This window comes from Kogia breviceps, chromosome 18 (genome assembly GCF_026419965.1).
Source record: "Kogia breviceps isolate mKogBre1 chromosome 18, mKogBre1 haplotype 1, whole genome shotgun sequence".
NCBI lineage: Eukaryota > Metazoa > Chordata > Mammalia > Artiodactyla > Physeteridae > Kogia > Kogia breviceps.
Window position 1 is genome coordinate 25893155 of NC_081327.1, and position 23165 is coordinate 25916319.

The 23165-nt window shown below is 35.2% G+C and overlaps 1 protein-coding gene across 33 annotated transcripts in view; it reads left to right on the forward strand.

The window, feature by feature from the left end:
- CYLD (CYLD lysine 63 deubiquitinase) overlaps positions 1-23165 on the forward strand; it is a 56435-nt gene continuing 33270 nt past the window's right edge. For 3 of the 33 annotated variants that reach the window (XM_067019617.1, XM_067019604.1, XM_067019627.1), the window contains exons 1-6: positions 244-345; positions 884-964; positions 4375-4550; positions 6350-7001; positions 8159-8461; positions 10625-10730. In XM_067019617.1, coding sequence (XP_066875718.1) covers positions 6498-7001; positions 8159-8461; positions 10625-10730 — 913 coding nt within the window. In that variant the 5' untranslated portion in view covers positions 244-345; positions 884-964; positions 4375-4550; positions 6350-6497. Of the gene's footprint in view, positions 346-883; positions 965-4374; positions 4551-6349; positions 7002-8158; positions 8462-10624; positions 10731-23165 lie in introns of all 33 variants that reach the window. The other 30 variants (XM_059044311.2, XM_067019606.1, XM_067019628.1 and 27 more) reach the window with 20 other exon arrangements.

A 23165-nucleotide genomic window follows, 5' to 3' on the forward strand; every position in this document is an offset into this window, starting at 1 on the left:
GGCTCGACCGAGCTTGACAGAGCGGAAAGTCCCTTCAGTCCGCTTCGGGCCGGCAGCCATTGGAGTAAAGGCTGTCACAGGGAGGCCCAATCAGAGCGTGCTTAGGAACGCAGTTCGGGCTTCGATTGGCTAGCGTCAGGGTTGCCCCCGCCTACCCCTCTCCCTCCCTCTGTCCCTGGGCGGTTCGGAGGCGGGGCAAGTGGGGGCGGGCCCAGGTAGCAGGTTCGGCTGCACTGAGGCTCGCGCGTTGGAGGTAAATACTAGCGCGGCGGGTGTGGGGCGCTCGGGCCGGCCCGGTAGGCGGGCTAGCGAGACTGGGGAAGGGGCAACGTCCCGCCGCCCGAGGTGAGTGAATGAGCTGGCGGCCGAGCGGGCAAGCGACTGGCGGCCCGGTCCCTCGGGCGCCCCTCCCCGGCCTCTGGGCGCCTCAAGCTGCCGCGGCGGCCGTCGGGCCTCGGCGCCGGCCCGTTACTTGCCTCAGCCCTTAGCGGGCCGGGACCGCGGGGTGCTGAGCCCGCTGACGTCAGCCTGGACTTCCCCACTCCCCGGGGCTTCCCCACCGACACCCCCGCCCCCCCGGCCTTCTTGAGAGGGCTCCCAAGTCGTGGGAGCGTGGTCACCACCGCCAGGACCCCGGGAGAAGAGAGGACTTGGGGGTGGGAGCAGCGCAGGAAACCGTCTGCCCCTTGGACCCCCCATTTACAGATGGGGAAACTGAGGCACGGGCCGCTGGCTGGCTCCCGACAGCCCGGGTTGGCATCGAGAGCCCCGGGCTGTAATATCTCACATCGGTGCCTTGGGTTTTGGAGTGTTTGTGGCTCCCGTCCAGGAAGAGCAGTCGGGGTTCTGGCCTCGTTAATGGCGTGTTGTGTTTTTCTTTCAGTTTCTCCCTTTCCAGGGTGAGGATGGTTTTACAAAACAACCCGGAGTTCTTTAGTTGAAAGGTGCGCTCTGTTGAAGCAAGGTATTCATTCATTTTTTTTTTTTTTTTTCTTCTTCTTTACTGTCATATTAACGATCTCTGGGGAAATCGTGAAGTCTTGACGGAAGATGGTGTTCCTGAGTTTGGTTTTCAGCCGGCTCAACTGCCCAGTTATTCATTTACTTGGCATCTTTTCTATTCCACCCTATAGCATTTGCATGTTTTAGGATGGTTGTCACCTTCCAGCCACCAAGCTTTTCAGTCCCCATCATGCCTGCCCCCTCCCTTCCTCTCCTCAGGTTCCCTGGAAAGTTGTATGCTTAGCTTAGCTTAGCTAAGGAGCATTCCCTGCTTTGCTTTTGATTTCGGGCTAATAGGGATCTTAGTAAGATTGTTCCTTTTGCAGTCATTGGCTCCAGGAGAAAAATCCAGGCCTTGAGAGAGGGTGTTCATTCAAGCGTTGGTTTTCTGCGCACCCCCTCACGCCCCAAGTAGATTGAATGGTCTAAGAATTCAGCTTGCTAATTCCCTACTGAGTAGTGGGTGGATTTGAACTAGCACAATATTAGGTGAAAAATGATTTGCTGGAAATTCTTGTTGAAGTTCATGTACTGTGAATGTTGATAACACCTAGAACATTCTCTAATGTTCTGCTACAAAATTTTACAGTACTCTTTCGAAGAAGCCTTCCTTGGGTAGGTAACTTTAGTGAAGAGCTGATAAGACCAGGGCACTTCTTATATAATACAACAGACGTGCAGCAGGAATGATTTCTTGTGATCTGGCATGCCTAAACTGTGATTTTGTTCAAGGAAGTCTTTAACACAGAAGAAAGACAGGAGTAAATTATCCTATTCATCAAACTTTTAGTATCTTGTTCCCGATTTTCACACTGTGATCTTAAATTTGTCAAGGTATTTTCATTGGTTGCACAGAATTTATAGGCATCAGACATGGTGTGAGGATCTAGGAACCCAGTTTCAAATGAACCTCAACACAACTTTTCGTAATTGTGAAATACTCCTTATTTGTTTCCTCTTATGTGTGTAACAATGAAGTGGTATAAAGACTGACCATTCCTTCATTGAGCCAGAGAATTAGAATTAGCGTTTATTTAAGGAATTAGGTAAAAACCATTAAATACTCTCAACTCCTGAGTCTTTTCTCTTTTTCTTCTTTTAACCTAAAAGAAGCTTTTAATCACTTAAACGATTAGGCTGAGGAAATGGAAGTTTGGCTTTCACTGTTATCACCTGAGTTAACCAAGTCATTGATTCATTTCTTACGTACTGATTGTCTAACATACTGTCAGGCTCTTGTTTGGGCGGTGGCAATATAAAGATGAAAGACTTAGGGAGTTCATAGTTTGGAAGTGCAGTGGCCAGGTTTAACTCCAGTGAGACAGGAGTGTTTCAGGTTCTTCGGAGGACGTGAATATGCGGATGTGGGAGCCAGACTTCTAAACCTCATTAAAAACCACTTGTGTAGGGAACTGAATATGTTTGTACTTGGGTCACAAATTAATCTATGAGGAAAACGAACTGTTTTCTGGTCTGGTCTCTTTTCTGGAATCTCTGCAGTTTGGGAATATACAACCTTGTTCTTTTAATGGGAAATATTCTTTCTTCAAATGGTAATTATTCTAGCCATCTAGAAGCATTTGGAAAAAGTCCTGTGTATCTTCTTTTTTTGGGGTATGCACACTGACCTCCCTACCTGTTTGCCATTTATAATTATGGGCAATTTTTTAGTGTTGTAATGTTTATTCTGATATACATAGCCCCCTGTGGTTTTTAGAACAAGTCACGATATCTCAGGAGATGCAAAATGTTACTGAATTGCATCTGTTTTTGTTTTCTTTAGTGAAGTTCTTTGAACAATAACCTGATAACTTGAAAACAAAATGACATTGTTTCTTCTAAGCTTAGATAACCAGGTATATTTTCAAATCCATCTGACCCTGAATCTCATCCGAAATGTTGTCAAAAGAAAGTCCTGTTCAGTATGGTTTTAGGGTTAAAAATATTATTGTATTCCAACTCTTTGATAATCTTCATTCAGTACTTATGGTATTTATCAGGATATTCATAATTACTCAGTTTTTCGGCCTGAAATAAGTATGATGGTATTTTAGATGAATTGTTTGTGATACATTTACACTCAAAGTGAAGTACAGTATACTGTTAGAGGCAATTTTTAAACAATTAGACCTGGAAAGTAATAAAAGAACACAAATGATGGCAGCCATCAATCTTAAATCTTCTGTATTTTTCAGTGTCTAACACTGTGCTGAGTCCATAAAAATACTAAACTAACAAACCTTGATTGATAAAGAACTCACTGACAATGTGATTTAAATCTTTCCCATGTGGTCTTGAGTCAGTTTTTACTGCTTGGGGTTCTTTAAGACTTAATTTTAGTGTTGTGCATATCCCAGTGAAAGAAGAATGTGGGCATCATATTCATTTCTACAGGGAAGAAAGTCTGTATTAGCATATTCTGCTGTAATGCCAGTAAGTTGAGATATTAATGATCATTAAATTTGTCTTATATACCTCTAATAGAGCCATAAAGTTCCCTGTTCAGCTTTCTCTATCAGTTGCAATGAGGAGAATCAATTTTTAATATGATAATTCCAAACCTATTCTCTCTTCATGTATTCTTTTTCAAAGAGGAAAAACCACATCCTTTTTACTTTTTGGATAGTGCTTTTTAAATATTTTATAACTTTTGCTTCGGCTGTTGTAGTTGTCTAACATGACCCATCCTCTTAATGAGTTAAGCTCACTCTGACTTGTACTAATGCAAGTCAGAAAAAAGTTACTACTCCTTGTGTAGTTAACTTTAAAATACAGTTCTTAATAACTATTATTAAATCTCCCTCAATCTTTTTATAAACCAAAGTAGTTATATTTTACTGTGGACTGTCTCTTAAATGCTTTGTAAAAAACCAATCTTGTAATCAAATTCATTTAAAATAGGGTGTCCTAATGCCTTCCATACAATGATTTAGTTTTGTCTTGGTAATATTCTATTAGCACTGGTGGTTTTTATTTTAATTCATGACATGGATTGTTATGCTAGAGCATCAATGGAGCAGAAGTTGTTGGCATATACTAATTAATAAGATTCAAGGAATTTCTTAATTTTAATATTTGAAGATATAATTTGTAGGAACTTAAAAGATTTCTTTTTAAAATAGAATTGCCATACTTTAAAAACAATTTTTGGCCAAAAATATTTAAATATATTCTAAAGAGAACAAAACAACTTCACTTTTTTAGGAGTTGCTTTTTGACCGTCTCATCCTTCCGGGGGCAACCAAAATAATGTCTATGCAATAAAGCCTATGCACTTTACTCCTAAAAGACCTGTTCAGAATTTATGCATTCCTCTTTTTGTTATTGTTTTGTTTGTTTTTTTTAAACACACAACCATATTTCATCACCTAGCTTCTCAGAACTGATTAGAAGCAATAAGTTGGAAAGCATTAAGGCTGTAAAAGAAGTCAAATGCATGTTGCAGGAAACCACAGAAAATGGCTGATGGCAGGGGAAAACCATAGACTGTAAATCTACAGAAGGCAGCCGAAGAACTCAGAAAGCATGATGTAAAGCCTCATAACAAAGTAAGGAACACCCTTGCATATAGAGGGTCACGCATGATAATTTATATTCATGTGGATAATTTAGTGATCAAGATAAAAATGAGGCTATTTCCTTGTTGAAAAATGCTGACATTTTAAAAGAATTTTAGTCAGCAATAACAAATACTTCATTTGAAGACTATTAAGGAATAGAGCCAAATTACGGTTTGGGTTGCCTTCCTAAGGGGTTTTGTCTATATGGGGTTTCCACAGGTGTCTTATATAAGTAGCAAACATAAATTGATCCTATTCCTGCTGAAGAGACAGTGCCCTCAAGTGGAATTAAGACAAACATATTATTAAAAAAAGCAAAGAAAAAAAAAGAGAGAGAACCACTTTATGCTGCCTGCCCTCACTAAATATTGTGCATATATTTGTTGTACATATATTTCGATAATGTTGGCTTGAGGAGGTGCCAAGCCCTTTACCCTGTCTTGGGTAATCTTCATGTCTCATTCTGGCTTGTAGAGGGACAGACTTTTAAAAACTTAACCATTATAGAGAACCTCACTATCTACCAGTGTGTTCTAAAAGAAATGTTATTCTGTGTGTAGATTTGCCAGATTACATATTTTAATCATTAAGTTAAATGGTTAAACTTAAAATTTGGCTCTTAAGTTTTAGGAGTGTTTATTTTTTAATTCCAAGAATAAAATAGATAAATATGATAGTGCTATCATCTGCTGCTATTACCCAGAATAATGGAAATGGATATGGCTACCTCAGAGAAGGATGGGATAAATACCGTATTCAGAAACCAAATAGCCACATGCATGTGACAGAGAATACCTAAGAACTATTGTTTTCAGTAAGATAATTAATCAACAAAATGATTGATGAAATTGTGTAGTTTTAAACCAGTGATTCAAGTAGGGTTGAGAAGGCTATTTTAATTGCAAAAGATTAGTATTCTTGTAAAAATTTTTAATGAAAAATTGAAACTGAAAAAGAATCTTTCAAGTATTCCTTTCTAGTATACATAGTTAAACTTGTGGTATAAAAACATTTTATATTTGATGCTGTACTGCAGTTATATTTCTTCCTTATGTAGTCCAAGTTTTGATGGCTACAAAATTGATTTTTAAGATATCTTTAATACTAAGCAGATTTATAATATCTGATATTTATGATTGAGAGAAATTAAATGATAGCTATGATTAATACTATTAACATTTGCTTAAGGACAAAATGTACAAGATTAAGGAAATGAAACTGAGTTAGATAAAATGTTCCATTATCAAACTATGGTATACAGATAAATGAATTGTGGTTGAAGTTTCAGAATGTGATTTTATGGTATTTTTATTGATAAAAACGTTCAATATAATAATTGTGATGGGTAACTTTTTACTTAAACTACCTGTACAGATATATATATATAAATAGCCTTTTTGATTTGTGTGTGTTGCCCAAATATAGCAGCTTATCCATTTAAGTTAGGCAGGGATCTATAAAAACTTCTACTTTTGAAAGCTTGAAAATGTCAATATGTATATAAGGTTATCTTTTACTAGAATTTGAATTCATAAATTTCAGTGCCTTGGAAACAAACATTATTGTATTGTCTTTGTAGATAACTTACAATTGAAGCTCCTTAATTAAATATGCGAGATTACAGTAGAAACAAGTAATATAGTATATCTTTTAACCTTTTAAGATATTTTTGGAAGTATGTCATTGATGTGTGTTTTTACTAGTCCAATGAAGAATTTTAAAAGTCTTTGACTTAATTTTAGCTCACGTAGAGTGAAGTGTAAAGTTTCTTTTTGCTTGTCCTCCAGGCGTTTTGATTTGCTGTCTTTTTACAGCATGGACACCAAATTGTTAAAACCATGCTTTGGGACTGCCAGTGAATTTATCTTTTGCGGTTTTACTACACACTTAGTAGTTCCCTTTTTTTTGAGTTAATGTTTTGGAGTTAATATCACAATGAGTTCGGGCTTATGGAGCCAAGAAAAAGTTACTTCACCCTACTGGGAAGAGCGGATTTTTTATTTGCTTCTTCAAGAATGCAGTGTTACAGACAAACAAACACAAAAACTCCTTAAAGTACCAAAGGGGAGTATAGGACAGTATATCCAAGACCGTTCTGTGGGGCATTCAAGGATTCCTTCTACAAAAGGCAAGAAAAATCAGATTGGATTAAAAATTTTAGAGCAACCACATGCAGTTCTGTTTGTTGATGAAAAGGATGTTGTAGAAATAAATGAAAAATTCACAGAGTTACTTTTGGCAATTACCAATTGTGAAGAGAGGTTCAGCCTGTTTAAAAACAGAAACAGACTAAGTAAAGGCCTCCAAATAGATGTGGGCTGCCCTGTGAAAGTCCAGCTGAGATCTGGGGAAGAAAAATTTCCTGGAGTTGTACGCTTCAGAGGACCCTTATTAGCAGAGAGGACAGTATCGGGAATATTCTTTGGAGTAGAATTACTGGTAAGTTTGATAAGCCATTTTAGTGGGCTGTGTGTATGTGTGTCTGTGTCTGCGTGTGCACACGTGTTTTTTCCCTTTTTAAATACAAAATAAGTTTTCCCAGAAATCTTCTGTAATTTTTAATATTCATAATCCTTAGGATTTACTTTCTAATGGTATATTGAGATGATGCAAAGATGCTGCATTGAAAACTTTTAAAAACTACCTACTATAGTAGGAAATGCAAGTAGATGATGTAATTATTGAGGACTTTCATATCTTAGAAATTTTAACATTGAATGTTAAAAATGAACTCTATCAATTGTAAACAAATTCATTACTTAAAATTGTTAATTATCCTAGGATATTATCATCTGTAGGTTTCTCAGTTTTTCTTAAAATGTACTATTAAGTAGTGAATTTTGGTTATATAAGTTGCAGCAGTTTCGACTTGCTTATAGTTGTACCTGATAACATATGTGAAAATCATCTTGGAATTTGTTTCTATTGAAAAGAGAACCAAGAACTCTGTGACAGTGTTTCCAAAATTAATATTAATTCTCAAGAACTTAAATGTCAGTTATATTTTGACATTCTTGCAAGTAGACTTTCATGCCTTGTTTGCTTTTTGATTTAATTTTTTAAAGCAGCAATTGTCAAACAATTGGAGATTTGAATCCTAGCTATGCCATTTGCTAGCTGGGTTACCAGGTTATTTAAGCAAGCCACTTCTCCAAATCTGCTTCCTCATCTGTAAAATAGTAATATTAATACACAACTTGCAGTGTTTTTGTGATATATTGATTCAGGATTTAGCACAGTGGCTGGCACACAGTAAGCACTCAATAAATGGAGCTAGCATTACTGTCATATTAAAGTAAATTTTTCTTTTTATGACAAAATTTTTGTTAAAATCACAATGTAGAATCTAGCCCAAGCTCTCTCACAGTAATGATTTGAAATTATCAAGTAATTTTATTTCAGCATCAGATACAGTTTCTTCCTTATTTTTTAAACACCCTAAATTCAATATCAACTTCTAATAATTATATTTCTTTTATGTGTCATTTAGAATTTGTTCAGTGATTTCTCTGAAGTCCCCAGAGTGGATCTTTTTCCTTAGGGATCCTCTTTCTCTATCAGTCAATGATTTCTTTTTTCTCTCATTTAAAAACTAGGAAGAAGGTCGTGGCCAAGGTTTCACTGATGGGATATATCAAGGGAAACAGCTTTTTCAGTGTGATGAAGATTGTGGAGTATTTGTTGCATTGGACAAGCTAGAACTCATAGAAGATGATGACACTGGATTGGAAAGTGATTATGCAGGTCCAGTGGACACAATGCAAGTTGAACTTCCCCCTCTGCAAATAAACTCCAGAGTTTCTTTGAAGCTTGGAGAAACTATAGAATCTGGAACAGTTATATTCTGTGATGTTTTGCCAGGCAAAGAAAGCTTAGGATATTTTGTAGGTGTGGACATGGTAAGAAACTTTTGAATTATGTTATCTTTATGAATATATGTATTAGTTTTATGACCAATTTAGGTACAAATTAAACACTTTGAATATCTAAAATGGACTAATTTGTAGTAATTTAAAGAACACTTTATAATTTGTCTTTGGTAGAGGAACATTGATAGGGGACAGGAGTCTAGCTGTAGATTTACACTTACTCGTTTTTCCAGTTTGAATAAACTGGAATAATGTTTTCAGTCTTTAAATTTGCTCTATAATAGCTGACCAATAAACAGAAAAAAACCCCACTGAAATATATTGCATGATGTCTTATCTTTCTTTATTTTGAAAAGGTTTTTTTTTTTCTGTAATCTGTGTTTCTCTTTTTGTAATATTTTGCTGAATTTAATTGGCTGATCTGATTTTAGTGAGTAGTGTGTAAAAGTCATTCCTGGAAAATATCAATACCTGAATAGAGGAAAAGCACATTGCTTTAGAGGAAAAGACAATTAGTGTCTTCTTAGGATATAATTCACTCAAAAGAGGTTTTTTTTTGTTTTTTTTTTACTGTGCTAAAATATATGTAACATAAAATTTACCAATTTAACCACCTTAAAGTGACATTGAGTACATTCACATTTTTGTGCACCCATCACCCCTATTCATCTCCAGCCCAAACTGAAACTCTGTATCTATTAAACAATAACTCACTCCTTTCAGCCAGTATTCTACTGGTAACCAGAATTCTTTCTGTCTCTGTGAATTTGCTTATTCTAGGTGCTTCATTAAGTGGAATCATACAATATTTGTCCTTTTGTTTGTGTCACTTATTTTTAATGTTACCTTACAATCATATTTGTTAATTATGGTTACATCCCAGTATGGCAAATTGGACGATACCTGAGGGATTAAGAGAAGGAGAAGAAAAAGTCTCGAGAACATTTTTCTCATAGATTGAAAATACGGACAAGAATTTGTTAGGTATAATGAAGGAAATTCATATGGAATTATTAAATACTAGAAAGAGTTGGAAGAGGATGTGAGTAATAGACTTGTACTCACGGTGTTTTTCTTGATTATTTTTATCAATTCAGGTGCACTTTTCAGTAGGATGTGAATGTTCTAGTGTAAGTTTCTCTTACGCTGTGTTTGGAAATTCTAGGAAATTCTACTTGATACCCATTAGTTAGACAAACGTTACTATGTTGTTTGGACAAACACTGAACACTTACCATGTGAGAAGTTAGAGCCGGCGTAAAACATGTGGGTCCCTCTGGATAGCTAGAAATATAGCACATCTTTAAACCATTATTCTTTAAATATTCAGAACTTGTTTAGAGAAGAGGTTGTGGGCTGAGTGGAGGGAAGGTTGGAGAAAGAGGGCCACTGGTCATTGGGGTTAGTTTCCTCTTGCTTTAGGTCATTTGGGCCTTAAACTTGGCAAAAACCATTTAGGCCTGTCACTCCTTAGATGGCAGTGTAGGGAGCATCTTGTTTACTTGGGGCAGGCTGCCTAGTGATTGTAGCGCCAGCTTCTCCCCCGGCCTCTGTCTGTCTTCCAGTTGGCTTGTGCAAGCATTCATTCCAAACCCCTCGAGTGCACTCCTTGAAAGGAAAGTTCTGGCAAATGCAATAGTGTTCATATCGTATTTCTGATGACATTTCGCATGCTGTCCATATTGGTGCTCAAGACAGTTGTCTGACTTGGGCCATCTCTTACTCTAGCTCCATGAACAGCAGTTGTACAGTGCTGTTTGTGGAGTACATTTTTATAATTAATATAAAAATCTCCATTTTGGAGGAAATTCTTGCATACCCATAAAATGTCAAAAGAATAGTTAAAAAAATAGACTTTCTGTCTACAGAAAGGCACACAGGAATTCAAATCGAGTATTTAAGTGCTCAGGGAATGTGAAGTGACTAGAGTAAGCTAGGGTTAATTAGGGACAGATTTCTGGCTGAAACAGTGTATGATTAATACATCTACCTATGTAGATGGATTATTATATAGATAAGTATTGTCCAGTGAAATATGACAAATGCTTTTGATTCCTTGCTCATCCATGGGTTTACTATGGCTTGATTGTTCTTGGATCTCATTTGTTGGAGGATCTTTTTATGGAAAATACAGACTTTCATATTTATGTTTTGTTGAGGGTTTTAAAGTTTATTGTATTATTTAATTTCTAGGATAATCCTATTGGCAACTGGGATGGAAGATTTGATGGAGTACAACTTTGTAGTTTTGCAAGTGTTGAAAGTACAATTCTCTTGCATATCAATGATATCATCCCAGGTATGTTTTCTTTGTGTTTTAAATATTATGAAGGCAGAGCTTCTAAGACATATTTAGTTATGAGGATGTAAATATAAGCTTCAAGATGCATTTTTGGAACTTGACTTTTATATTATGGAATTGTTATTACATAGAATATCCTTCCTTACCCCCAAATAAAAACAATATTTAAAGATTTGCATTTCTAAAAGTATGTGAGTGTGGGGTAGCATTTATTCATTATTGTTCACTTTTTCATTACATGTCCCTGCTAAGTGGGTGAATAAAAAACCCTTTCTGATAATTGCAAGGGTCAGAAAATGTAATAAACTGCTACCTGTTTGAGTGAGAGCCTGGTTTAAACTAGAAGCCTTTAAGCAGAAGTTGGTCATTTAATATAATCTAATATACTGTGGAGAGGATTCTTGCTGGATGCCCTACGATATCCCTTCCAGTTTTGAGAATGGCGTAATTGATCAGGCTTCATGACTGTAGTCAGAAACAGATCACTCAACTTTTACATCTTAAAAATAATCTTAAGCAACCTTTTATTTTACCCTAAACAAGTAGCACCTAATGGCTGCTGTCAACTAATTGATAAATTCCTATTGGTAGCAGCATCAACATCACCTTCTCCCTGCTCTTAGTAGAATTCCAATTATAAGCTAGTCTATTGGTAGTCATGGAACTAACAGAGGCAGTCAGAGGTGGTGATTCTTATTGAGCATTGAAAGTCTGCATTCAATAGCCACAAATTATGAATCTCTTAATTAGATTGGACATTAATTCTTAATTAGTTTCTACATTCTTGACAAACTTATAAGGTAGGTCTTAATTATCCCCATTTTGCTGATAAAATACTGGAGCTTAGATAGAGATAAGACTGACTAGGATCAAGTAACATCCTAGTTGATTCTGGTAGAGCCAGAATTCAAATCCAGACTTGTCTGATTATAAAGCTCGGACCTTTTCAGTACCTCCTCACCCCAAATCCTGTGTGTATACTTAGGATATGAAGCCCTGCATAGAAGAACATGATTCTCAGCCTCACATGTATACTTGGGAATAATGTTTCCATGGAGATGTATTTTGTCTTTAATTCTTTAAAAGCTGAATTTTACTATAGCAAGGATCACAACTGAACAAAATGGGTTTTTTTTGCTTCCAGTGTTATTTCATTATTGTTGATTTTGACACATAACACTTTTGAGTTCCCCAAAACTCAGAAGGTCATTTCAGATCCTCAGTTTCTTTTTTTGTAAAAATGAAGGGGCTAATACTAGGTGATCCTTGAGATTCCCTCTAGCCTGCCCTCTTTGTCCTTCCTGTTTCCCTGTTGGCTTGGCAAGTAATAAATGCTTGTTTTGCTGAGTTAGGAAATGCTTTCTATGTTAGCTTTTAGCCTTACAGCAAGAATACATTAATTTAGTTGGAGGTATGGGATTCAAATGATAGCTTTATTTCGATTTTGCTTTGTAAAACTCTGACATACTTTGCTTTCCCTGACTTCTTTAAAATCAGTTTTTAATTTCTTACACATTGGATTCTTAGCTATTTCTTTGCTTCCCTTTGGAAACAAATGGTTTACATTCAGTGGAAAGCATACATGTGCTTTACATTTTATCTAGTAATATTTAATTTACCTTTTCATGACTGCTTATGGAAAAACACAGTTCGTGATCTTATAAATCAAAATACTTTTTAATGTTACAATAAATGCTTATTGTTTAAAGAGCAGTTTTGTAAAAGGTTGTTCCTTCATCAAATATTATTAAAGCCTTACTTAGGCTTCTTTTAGGTGTTGAGGATATAGTAGGAAGCAAAACAGGTAAAAGGTCTTCCCACATGGAGGTTTTATTCTAGTGAGTGAAGACAGACGATAAATAAGACATATGGTCAGTTAGATGGTGATTGCATGGAGAATGACAAGGCAAGGTGGAAGGGAAGTGCTGGGTTGTGAGGGGTGGGATTTTTCTACTTTATATAGGGTAGTCCCAGTGAGCCTCTCTAATGTGGTGACATTTGAGCTCTTGACATGAAGGAGATTTGAGGGCTTGGCCAGCTTGAGGAATAGCAAGGGGTTCATTGTGGCTTGAATGAAGGAGAGTGATACGAGAGGTAATGGAGCTGGACCAGGCAGGGCCAAGTGGGCTGGTGTATGGATTCTTTGCTTTACTTTGAGGGAGATGGGGAGCTCAGGTGGGTTTTGAGTGAAAGACAACTTAACCCTAACTTACATTTTAAAACGATCGCTTTGGCTGCGTGTTAGAAGGCAAAAACCGGGAAATCAGGAGGAGGACTGTTGCAATTATCCATATGAGAGATAGAGGATGGTGGCTTGGATTGAGGTGGTATATTGGGGTGGTATATAATATATTGTTTAGTTTAGCCTGTTTTTAAACTTCGTGTAAACAGAGTCACAGTGATTGTATTCTTTAATGCTTGCATCATTTACTTAAAGTGTATTCTGAGAGTCTTTCCTGTAGATGATGATATTAGTAGTCTGTTCACCCTCACTGCTTCATAGTATATTTCATTGTGTGAATACTTCATGATTTAATAACCCATTCTAATGGTAATGGATGTTTGGGCTTTGCATATTTCTGTATCCTCTTCAACACTTGATACTGATTAATATTTTTGCCAATCTGATGCCTTTGGGAAATGGTATCTCAAGGTGGTTTTAATTTGTAGTTCCCTGATTACAAGTAGGGTTGAATAACTTCTCATATGTTTATGGAACATTTTTGTCTTCTATTAAATACCTGTTTGTGTCTTTGCTCAGTTTTCTGTTGATTTGTTTGTCTATTTATTGATTTATGAGTTCTCTATTTTAAACTTTTAATAAAATGTTTTTTCAACATTTTATTATGAATTTTCAAACATATGGAAAAGTTGAAAGAATTTTATTCTGAACATCCCTATTCCTACGACCTAGAGTCTACAATTAATATTTTTGTACTTGCTTTATCATCTATTTATCCATCCCTCTATCCATGCACTGATCCACCTTTTTTTAAATGCATTTCAAAATAAGTTACAGCCATCAGTACACTTCCTCCTAAATACTTCAGCGTGCATATAATTAACTAGAGATAAGTATTTAGGGTTTTTTTTCCTTTTGAGATAAAAGACATACATGTAATGAAATATACATTGTATCATTTGAGTTTTGACCAATACCAATACCCTTGAGTTTAGTAACTATCAAGTTACTAAAATAATTTTTAATAAGAAATGCATTCACATAGCTCAAATCAAAATAATGAAACAGTATAGGAGGGTATCTCGTTTCCATTCTTATCCACTCTGCTCCAGTTGCCCCCTCACTCCACTCCTTGCCTCCCACTAGTAACTATTTTTTAGTTTCTTGTATATCTTTCCAGAGTTTCTTTACACAATATAAATACATAGTCTTTCTTCCCTTTTTAGGCATGAAGCATAGTATTTATGCTGTTCTGAACATGCTTTATTCTCTTCACTCTATATCTTGGAGCTCTTTGTATATCTGAATAGAGAGGTTCTTCTCATTATTTACAGTGTTTATTTTTCCATTGTATTGTGGTTACATAATTTATTGATTCTTATTGATGGATATTTGGATTGTTTCTAATTTTTACTATTACAAACAATGATGCATAGCCTTGTACATATATATTTTCCACATGTGCTTAGCTTATCTATAGGATAAATTCCCAGAAGTGGGATTGTTTGGTGAAAAGCTGCATACATTTGTATTGTTCTAGATACTGCTAAACTGCTTTCAGTAGTGGATATAACAGTTTATATTCCTACCAGCATAGTGTGAGGGTGATTTTATTTTTTATTTTTTTATTGAAATGTAGTTGATTTACAGTGTTGTATTTCTGGTGTACAGCAAGGTGATTCAGTTTTACATATATATATATATATATACACGTGTGTGTGTGTTTGTGTGTGTGTACACACACTCAAATTCTTTTCCATTATGGTTTATTACAGGATACTGAATATAGTTCCCTGTGCTATACAGTAGGACCTTGTTGTTTATCTATTTTATATAGTAGTTTGTTTCTGCTAATCCCAAACTCCTAATTTACCCCTTCCCCACTCCCTTTCCCCTTTGGTAACCATAAGTTTGTTTTCTATGTCTGTGAGTCTGTTTCTGTTTTGCAAATAAATTCATTTGTATAATATTTTAGATTCCACAAATAAGTGATATCATATGATATTTGTCTTTGTCTGACTTACTTCACTTAGTATGATAATCTCTAGGTCCATCCGTGTTGCTGCAAATGGCATTATTTCATTCTTTTTTATGGCTGAGTAATATTCCATTGTATACATATACTGTATCTTCTTTATCCTTTCATCTGTCAGTGGACATTTAGGTTGCTTTCATGTCTTGGCTATTGTAAATAGTGCTGCTGTGAATATTGGGGTGCATGTATCTTTTTGAATTAGAGTTTTCTTCAGATATATGCTTAGAAGTGGGATTGCTGGATCATATGGTAGCGCTATTTTTAATTTTTTAAAAAAATATTTATTTATTTATTTATTTAGTTGCACCGGGTCTTAGTTGTGGGAGGCAGCACGAGGGCTCCTTAGTTTCGGTATGCGGGCTCCTTAGTTGTGGCATGCGAACTCTTAGTTGCGGCATGCATGTGGGATCTAGTTCCCTGACTAGGGATCGAACCCGGGCCCCCTGCATTGGGAGCATGGAGACTTATCCACTTCACTGCCAGGGAAGTCCCTCTGTTTTTAGTTTTTTAAGGAACCTCCACACTGTTTTCCATAGTGACTGCAACATTTTACATTCTCACCAACAGCATAGGAGGGTTTCATGAGGGGGATTTTTTATAGCCTTGTCATAAATTTTTTTTCCAATCTGATAGGTGAAGGATATATTTCAGTATAGTTTTAATTTGCGTGTCTGTGATGAATGTGGTTGAGCATCCTTTTGTTTGATTAAGAGAAATTTGTATTTCTCTTTCTGTGGACTGTTTATACATATTTATTGTCTATTTAAAAAATTGGATTATTGGTTTTTTCTTACCAATTTCTTCTTTATGTGTTAGGGTTGTAAACTCTTTTGTGATATGAGGTGCAAATGTTCCTGTCTCATTTGTCCCCAACCCTCATTTGTCATTAGTGTTTTTTATTGTTTGCTTATCTGATTGTCCTCATTTTTAAACACTGTGATAAAATATATGTAATAAGATTTACTGTTTTAACCATTTTTAAGTGTACAGTCAGTGGCATTAAGTATATTTACAATGATGTGCAACCATCACTGCCGTTTCCAGACCTTTTTCATAATCTCAAACAGAAACTCTATACCTATTTAGAAATAGCTCCCCATTTCTCTCTTCCCTCAGCCCCTGTTAACTTCTGTTCTCTACTTTCTGTCTTTGCCTATTTTAGATACCTCATGTAAGTGGAATCCATACAATATTTGTCCTTTGTATATAGCTATTTCACTTAGTTTAATGTCTTTTGACTTTGCTTTAGGTGATTTTTGTCACACAGGATTTAAAATTTTTACATAGCTGAATTTATCAAATTTGTTAGAGGCATCTGGATTTTGTCATTCCAAGGTTATAAAGGAATTTCTCCATGTTTTCTTCTAGTACTCTTGTGGTTTTATTTTTTACATTTATATCTTTGATCTATTTTTATTTTATACGGTGTATGATGTGAAATATGGATCTAATTTAGTTTCCACCCCCCTGCCCAGATAGTTACCCACTTGTCCCAACACCATTTATTAAAAAGTCCATCTTTTTCTTCCTCCTTTGAGATGCCACTTTCATCATACTAAACTCCCACATATACTTCAGTTATTTCTGGACTTTCTATTCTGTCTGTTCATGCTTCAGCACCACATTGTTTTTAATGATTTTTTATAATATGTTTTAATAAGAGCCCTAGTCCTGTCTCATTGCTCTTCTGAGTTTTTCTTTATTCTATATTGTCTTCTAAAAGTTTAATAGTTTTGCTTTTCACATTTAAGTGTATAATACACCTAGATTTTATTTTGTATAGGATATGAGGTACATATACCCAATTTTCTCTACCATGCTTGCTGGGTGTAAATCAAGTTTTAACATATGTATATATGGATCTCTTTCTGTGCTCGACTCTTTTTCTACATTAAGACCTCTAGGCCTTTATCATGATAGCTTTAGAAGAAGTCTTACAGCTGTAAGAGTACATTTCCCTTCTTGTTCTTTTTCTTTTTTTTAATAACTAAAAAGATTTATTAAAATTAATAACCAAGTGTTTTAATTGACATCATTAATTTGCTCAGAAGAGCAAAACAATAAACCCTGAGTTTGTTCTTTTTCTTAATGAGTGTCTTGGCTGTGATTGGCCTTTGTCTCTTCACTGTAAATTTAACACTCAGCTTCTCAAATACTATGAGAGTTCCATTGGGATTTTGATTGGAATTGCAGTTAAGCTGTGGAATAATTTGAGGAAAATTGACATTTCTATTATATTGAAACTTCTAATACATGAACAATGTATAGCCTTTCATTTGTTTAATCTCTTTTTAGTAAAATTTTATAATTTTCTCCATTTCTTGCATGTATTCTGATACATTATAAAGTAAAACATATTTTCTAATAGTTTTTTGGTGATAAGTAGAAATATAATCTACTTATAAAAACAGTTGTATTGAGATCTAATTCACATACCATATAATTCACTAGTTTAAGCCATACAATTCAATGTATTGTAGTGTATTTACAGATATGTGTAGTTATCACAACAGTCAACAGGAGAACATTTTCATCAACTCAGAAAGGAACCCTGTACCTTTTAGCTATAACTCCATTATCCCTTCATCCTCCTCAGTCCTAGGTAACCATCAGTCTGCTTTCTGTCTCTGTATGTTTGCCTATTGTAGACATTTCATATAAATAGAATAATATAATCTGTGCTCTTTGTGACTGACTTCTTTCACTTAGCATAATGTTTTCAAGGTTCATCCATGTTATAGCAAATATCAGTACTTCATTCTTTTTTATGCCTGATTAATATTCCATTCTAGTAATATACCACATTTTGTTTATCCATTCATCTGTTGATGACACTTTGGGTTCCCTCCATCTTTTGGCTATAATGTATAATGCTGCTACAAACATTTGTGTACAGGTTTTTGTGTGGATGTATGCTTTCATTTCTCCTGGGTATATATCTAGGAATCGAATTGGTGGGTCATATGGTAGCTCATGTTTAATCATTTATGGAACTGCCAGACTGTTTTCCAAAGTGGCTGCACCATTTCACATTTTACAGTGATGTATGAAAATTCTGATTTCTTCATTTTTTTTGTTGTTATTTGACTTTCTGATTCTAGCCATCCTAGTGGGTGTGAAGTAGTAGCTCAGTTGACTTTTGTATTCTGAGTTTTGTTATAAACAATCTTATTAAAATCTTTTATTCACAGTTTATCTGTAGATTACTTTTTTAGTAGCAAGTCATTATCATCTGCAAATACTGTTTTCCTCTTCCTTCTAATCCTTATATCTTTCATTTTTAAAATATGGTTTTGTTATCCTAGTATCCCTGTAAATATAATATTGGATGGAAGTGGTGATAGGAAGCATCTTGGCCTTGCTCCTGATCTTAAAGTGAATGCTTTCAGCATTGCACTATGAAGTATAATGTTCATCATAGGATTTTATTGTTGTTGCTGTCATTTATCAGGTTATAGAAGTTACCCACTATTCCCTATTTTCAAAGAGTTTTATCATGAGTGGATATTGAATTTTTTTTTTTTTTTTCGCTGTGTTGGGTCGGGTCTTTGTTGCTGCATGCAGGCTTTCTCTAGTTGCAGCGAGCGGGGGCTACTGTTTGTTGCGATGCATGGGCTTCTCATTGCGGTGGCTTCTCGTTGCGGAGCATAGTCTCTAGACGCATGGGCTCAGTAGTTGTGGCTCACGGGCTCTAGAGCGCAGGCTCAGTAGCTGTGGTGCATGGGTTTAGCTGGTCCGCGGCATGTGGGATCTTCCCAGACCAGGGCTTGAACCCATATCCCCTGCATTGGCAGGTGGATTCTTAATCACTGCGCCACCAGGGAAGTCCCTGAATTTTATCAAACTTTTTTCTTTATATATTGAGATAGTCCTATGTTTCTTTTCTTTTAATCTGCTAATTTTCTAATATTAAATTAGCCTTACATTCCTGATATAAGTCCAGTTTTATCATGAGTCATGCATTGCTAGGTCCAGTTTGCTAATTTTTGCATGTTTCAAAATTAAAGAACAAATTTGCATTGCATGTTTAAAAATTTTTTTACATAGTGCCCTGGAATGGTCTTGCCTCAGGAAGGGCCTGTTCCTTGGAAAGTGTTGGGGTAAAATTAAAAAAAAAAATTAAAAAATACATGTGTTTAAATTAAAAAACATTTTTGTTTGGTAAAGTACATATGGCATAAACTTACCATCTTAACCATTTTTACATGTACAGTTCAGTGGTATTAAACACATTCATAATTTTGTATAATAGTCATCACCATCTGCCTCCTTAATGCTTTTCATCTTGTAAAACTCTGTACCCATTAAGCAGTACACGCCTATCTCTCCCCTACCCTCAGCCTCTGGCAACTGCTGTTCTATTTCCTGTCTCTATGATTTGGATTACTCTAAGTACTTCATTTAAGTGGAATCGTACACTGTTTCTTTTTTAATGATTAGCCACTCCACCCTGCCACTCCATGGTAACCACCACTCTACTCTCTGTTTTTCTGAGTTTGTCCTTTTCAGATTCCACATATAAATGAGATCATACAGTATTTGCCTTTTACTTCAAAAAATTAAAAATAGAATTACCCTACAATCCAACAAGCCCACTTCTGGATGTATATCCAAAGGAAATGAAAACAGGATCTCAAACAGATGTCTGCACTCCTATACGCATTACAACATTATTTATAGTAGCCAAGATATGGAAACAACCAAAATGTCCATCAACAGATAAATGGATAAAGAAGATGTTGTGGAATATTATTTGGCCATGAGAAAGAAGGAAATCCTGCCATTTATGACAATGTGGTTGGACTGTGAGGGCATTATGCTAAGTGAAATAAGGCAGACAGAGAAAAACAATCTTGCCAGAGGATTCTCACTTCCATTTATTCAAAAAACCATCTTTTGAATTTCTTAATCCTTTCTAGATATATTGATTTTCTGTTTCAATAATTTTTAAAATTATTTTTTCTTTGACTTTTTGTGGATTTATTTTTTTTCTAAACTGTTTAGTTTGAATGCTTAGCTTGTTAATTTTTAGTCTTTTTTTCTAGTGCAGAGCATCTAAGGCTGTAGATTCTCTCTCTGTACCCAACTACCTACATTCCATAAAATTTGATATATAGTTATCTTGTTACCATTAAATTTGAAGTGTTTTGTAATTTCCTTCATGATTTTTTAATGTAATTCATCAACTATTTTAAAATGTACTTTAAAAATTTTCAGGTGTCTGTTTTTATTGTTATTAATTTTCAATTTGATTGATATGGTGAGAGAATATGATACTAATCCTTTGACATTTGTTGAGGCTGGCTTTATGGCCTAGTACGTGATCAATTTTCAGAAATGTTCTGTGTGTACTTGAAAAGAATGTGTTTTCTTTGATTGTAGTTGCATGTAGTTTATGCATATTTTATATGCCCCTTAGGTCAAGCTAATTTATTATGCTATTCAAATTTTAGGTATCATTATTGAGTTTTTAATTGTGAGGTCTAACAGTTACTGAACAAGGTATATTAAAACATCTCCATATGATGATGGATTTGTTAATTTCTTCTTAATTCTGTAAGTGTTTGCTTTAATTTTGAAATTGTTATTTGCTGCATACAAGTTTAGAATTTTTAGGTACCTAGAATTTAGAATTGTTGTATCTTCTAAGTGATTTCTCATTATGTGGTGACTGCCTCCATCTCCAGTAATTATTATTATTATTTTTTTGCCTTAAATTCTGTTTTGTATGATATAGATAGGTTTTCTTTTGGTTAGTATTTTCCAGGTATATCTCTTCTTCATCATTTATGTTTTAGTTATGTCTCTTATAATCACATATAGTTGGTTTCTTAATATAGTTTGACAATTTTTATATTTTAACTGAAGATTTTAATCTATTAATAGTTATCGTTGCTGACAGTTGGATTTATTTCTACCATCTTGTGTGTTTTCTATTTCTCCTACTTTATCTGTCCTATCCCCAATGTGTTTTTTTGGATTGAGATGTTTCCCCCTGCCCCACCTTCTTCACTCCATTTTCCCACTCTATCTCACTTGTTTTTTTTAAAAACAATCCATTCTGATGATCTCTTTTTGTTGTTGTGTTTAATATATTAACACTTAAAGTAATTTTTGTTTTTTATGTTTTCTATTTGTCCCCCTGTTTTTCATTCTTCTTATAGTCATTTTCTACCTTTTTGGTAGATTATTTGAAAAATTTAAAGGATTATATGTTAATTAATCTATTGGTTTTTAAGCTATATTTCATTGTAATATTGCTTTTAATGGTTTCTCCAGGGATTACAGTATATATCCTTAATGTTTTAGTTTAGTTCGGGTTAATATTGTGCCAATTATATACATCAGTATAAGGTGTAGAAACCTTGTAACCATGTAAATCTAGTTACCTCTTCCTCATTATTTATGCTGTTGTCATGTACATTACATCTATGTACTTTAAAAATGCACAAGAAAATGTTATAATTTTTGTTGAAATAATCATTTATATTTTAAAGAATTAAAAGACCTGTGCATCTATTTATCATTTTCCTTCATTCTGAAGAACTTCTTGTGGTGTTTGTTGAAGTGAAGTTTTCTAGGAATGAATTTCTCTTAATTTTCTTTGTCTGAGAATGTCTTTATCTTGCCTTCATATTTGAAGGATATTTTGGGTATATATAGAACTCTGCTTTAAAGTTGGTTTTCTGTGATTTTCTGGGCTTCATAGTTTCTGATGAAAAGTCATCAGTAGCTTGAATCATTGTGACCCTGTATGTAATGTAATATGTTGTTTTTCTCTGGGTGCTTTGAAGACTGTATATTTGGCTTACAGCATTTAACTATGATGTGCCTAGCATGATTTTCTTCATCTTTATCCTGGTTGGCATTTGCTAAACTTATTGGATTTGTAAATTTATATTTTTTAACAAAGTAGGAAATGTCTAGCCATTTTTCCTTCAAATGTTTTTTCTGTTCCTTTCAGTGTTCTCTCTTTCTGTACCTTCAATTTGATATATGTCAAAATTTTTGGTATTGTCTCTTATCCTTAAGGTTCTGTTAATTTATTTTCAAATTTTAGTCCTTTAGATAATTCTATTGTTCTACCTTCAATTTTATTCACTTCCCCCTCTTTTATACGCATTGTGTTTTTAACACATCCAGTACATTATTTTTTGAGATATTGCATTTTTAAGTTTTTAAAAATATTTTAAGACTTTCCATCCAGTTCCTTTTTTTGTTTCTCTAGTTTTTATTTCTCTGATGAGATATTCCTATCTTCTCCTTCACTGTAAGCATATTTTTATTTTTATTTATTTATTTTTTTTGTGATACGCGGGCCTCTCACTGTTGTGGCCTCTCCCTTTGCGGAGCACAGGCTCTGGACGTACAGGCTCAGCGGCCATGGCTCATGGGCCTGTCCGCTCCGCGGTATGTGGAATCCTCCCGGACCGGGGCATAAACCCGTGTCCCCTGAATCAGCAGGCGGACTCTCAACCACTGTGCCACCAGGGAAGCCCTTTCTGTACTTCATTAAACATAGTTATAATAGCCTCTTTACAATTCTTTTCTGCCAATTACAACATCAGAATCATCCATGCATTGGTATCCATTGCAGTCTTTTCTTTTGAGACTGTCACAGTTTACTGTTTTTTTTGTTTGTGTTTGGTAGGTTAAGTAATATTTAAAGTTTTTTGTTTTGTTTTACTTTTACTTTTAGCATTAGTACAAAACCTTCATAAGAAGGTCATTTTAGTTGTAAGCCAGTAGTACTCCACCTGTGGTGATTTTGCCCCCAGATGACATTTTGCAATGTCTGGAGACATTTTTGATCATCGCATCTTGGGTAGGAGTACTGTTTGAATCTAGGGGATAGAGACAGAGATGCTGCTAGACATCCTACAATGCAGCAAGCAGCCCTCCACAAAAAAAGATCTGGTCCAAAATGTTAGCCTTGCCGAGGCTGAGAAGCCCTGTCCTAATAAGCAAATTCTGTGAGTTATGCTAATTTTATAATGTTAACTTGCTGGATAGCTAAGGGGAATCCCTTGTAAAATCAATTTTCTTTCATTATTTATTCTTACAGGGATAATCAACTCTATGCTAATATCATCTCACCAGAACCACATGGATAAATGTAATTTAACTTGTCTTACCAAATCAAATATCTCTGTGGGTATTTCTTTTTCTTTCTTTCTTACCTTTTTTTTTTAAAATGTCCAAAGGGTACTTTTGA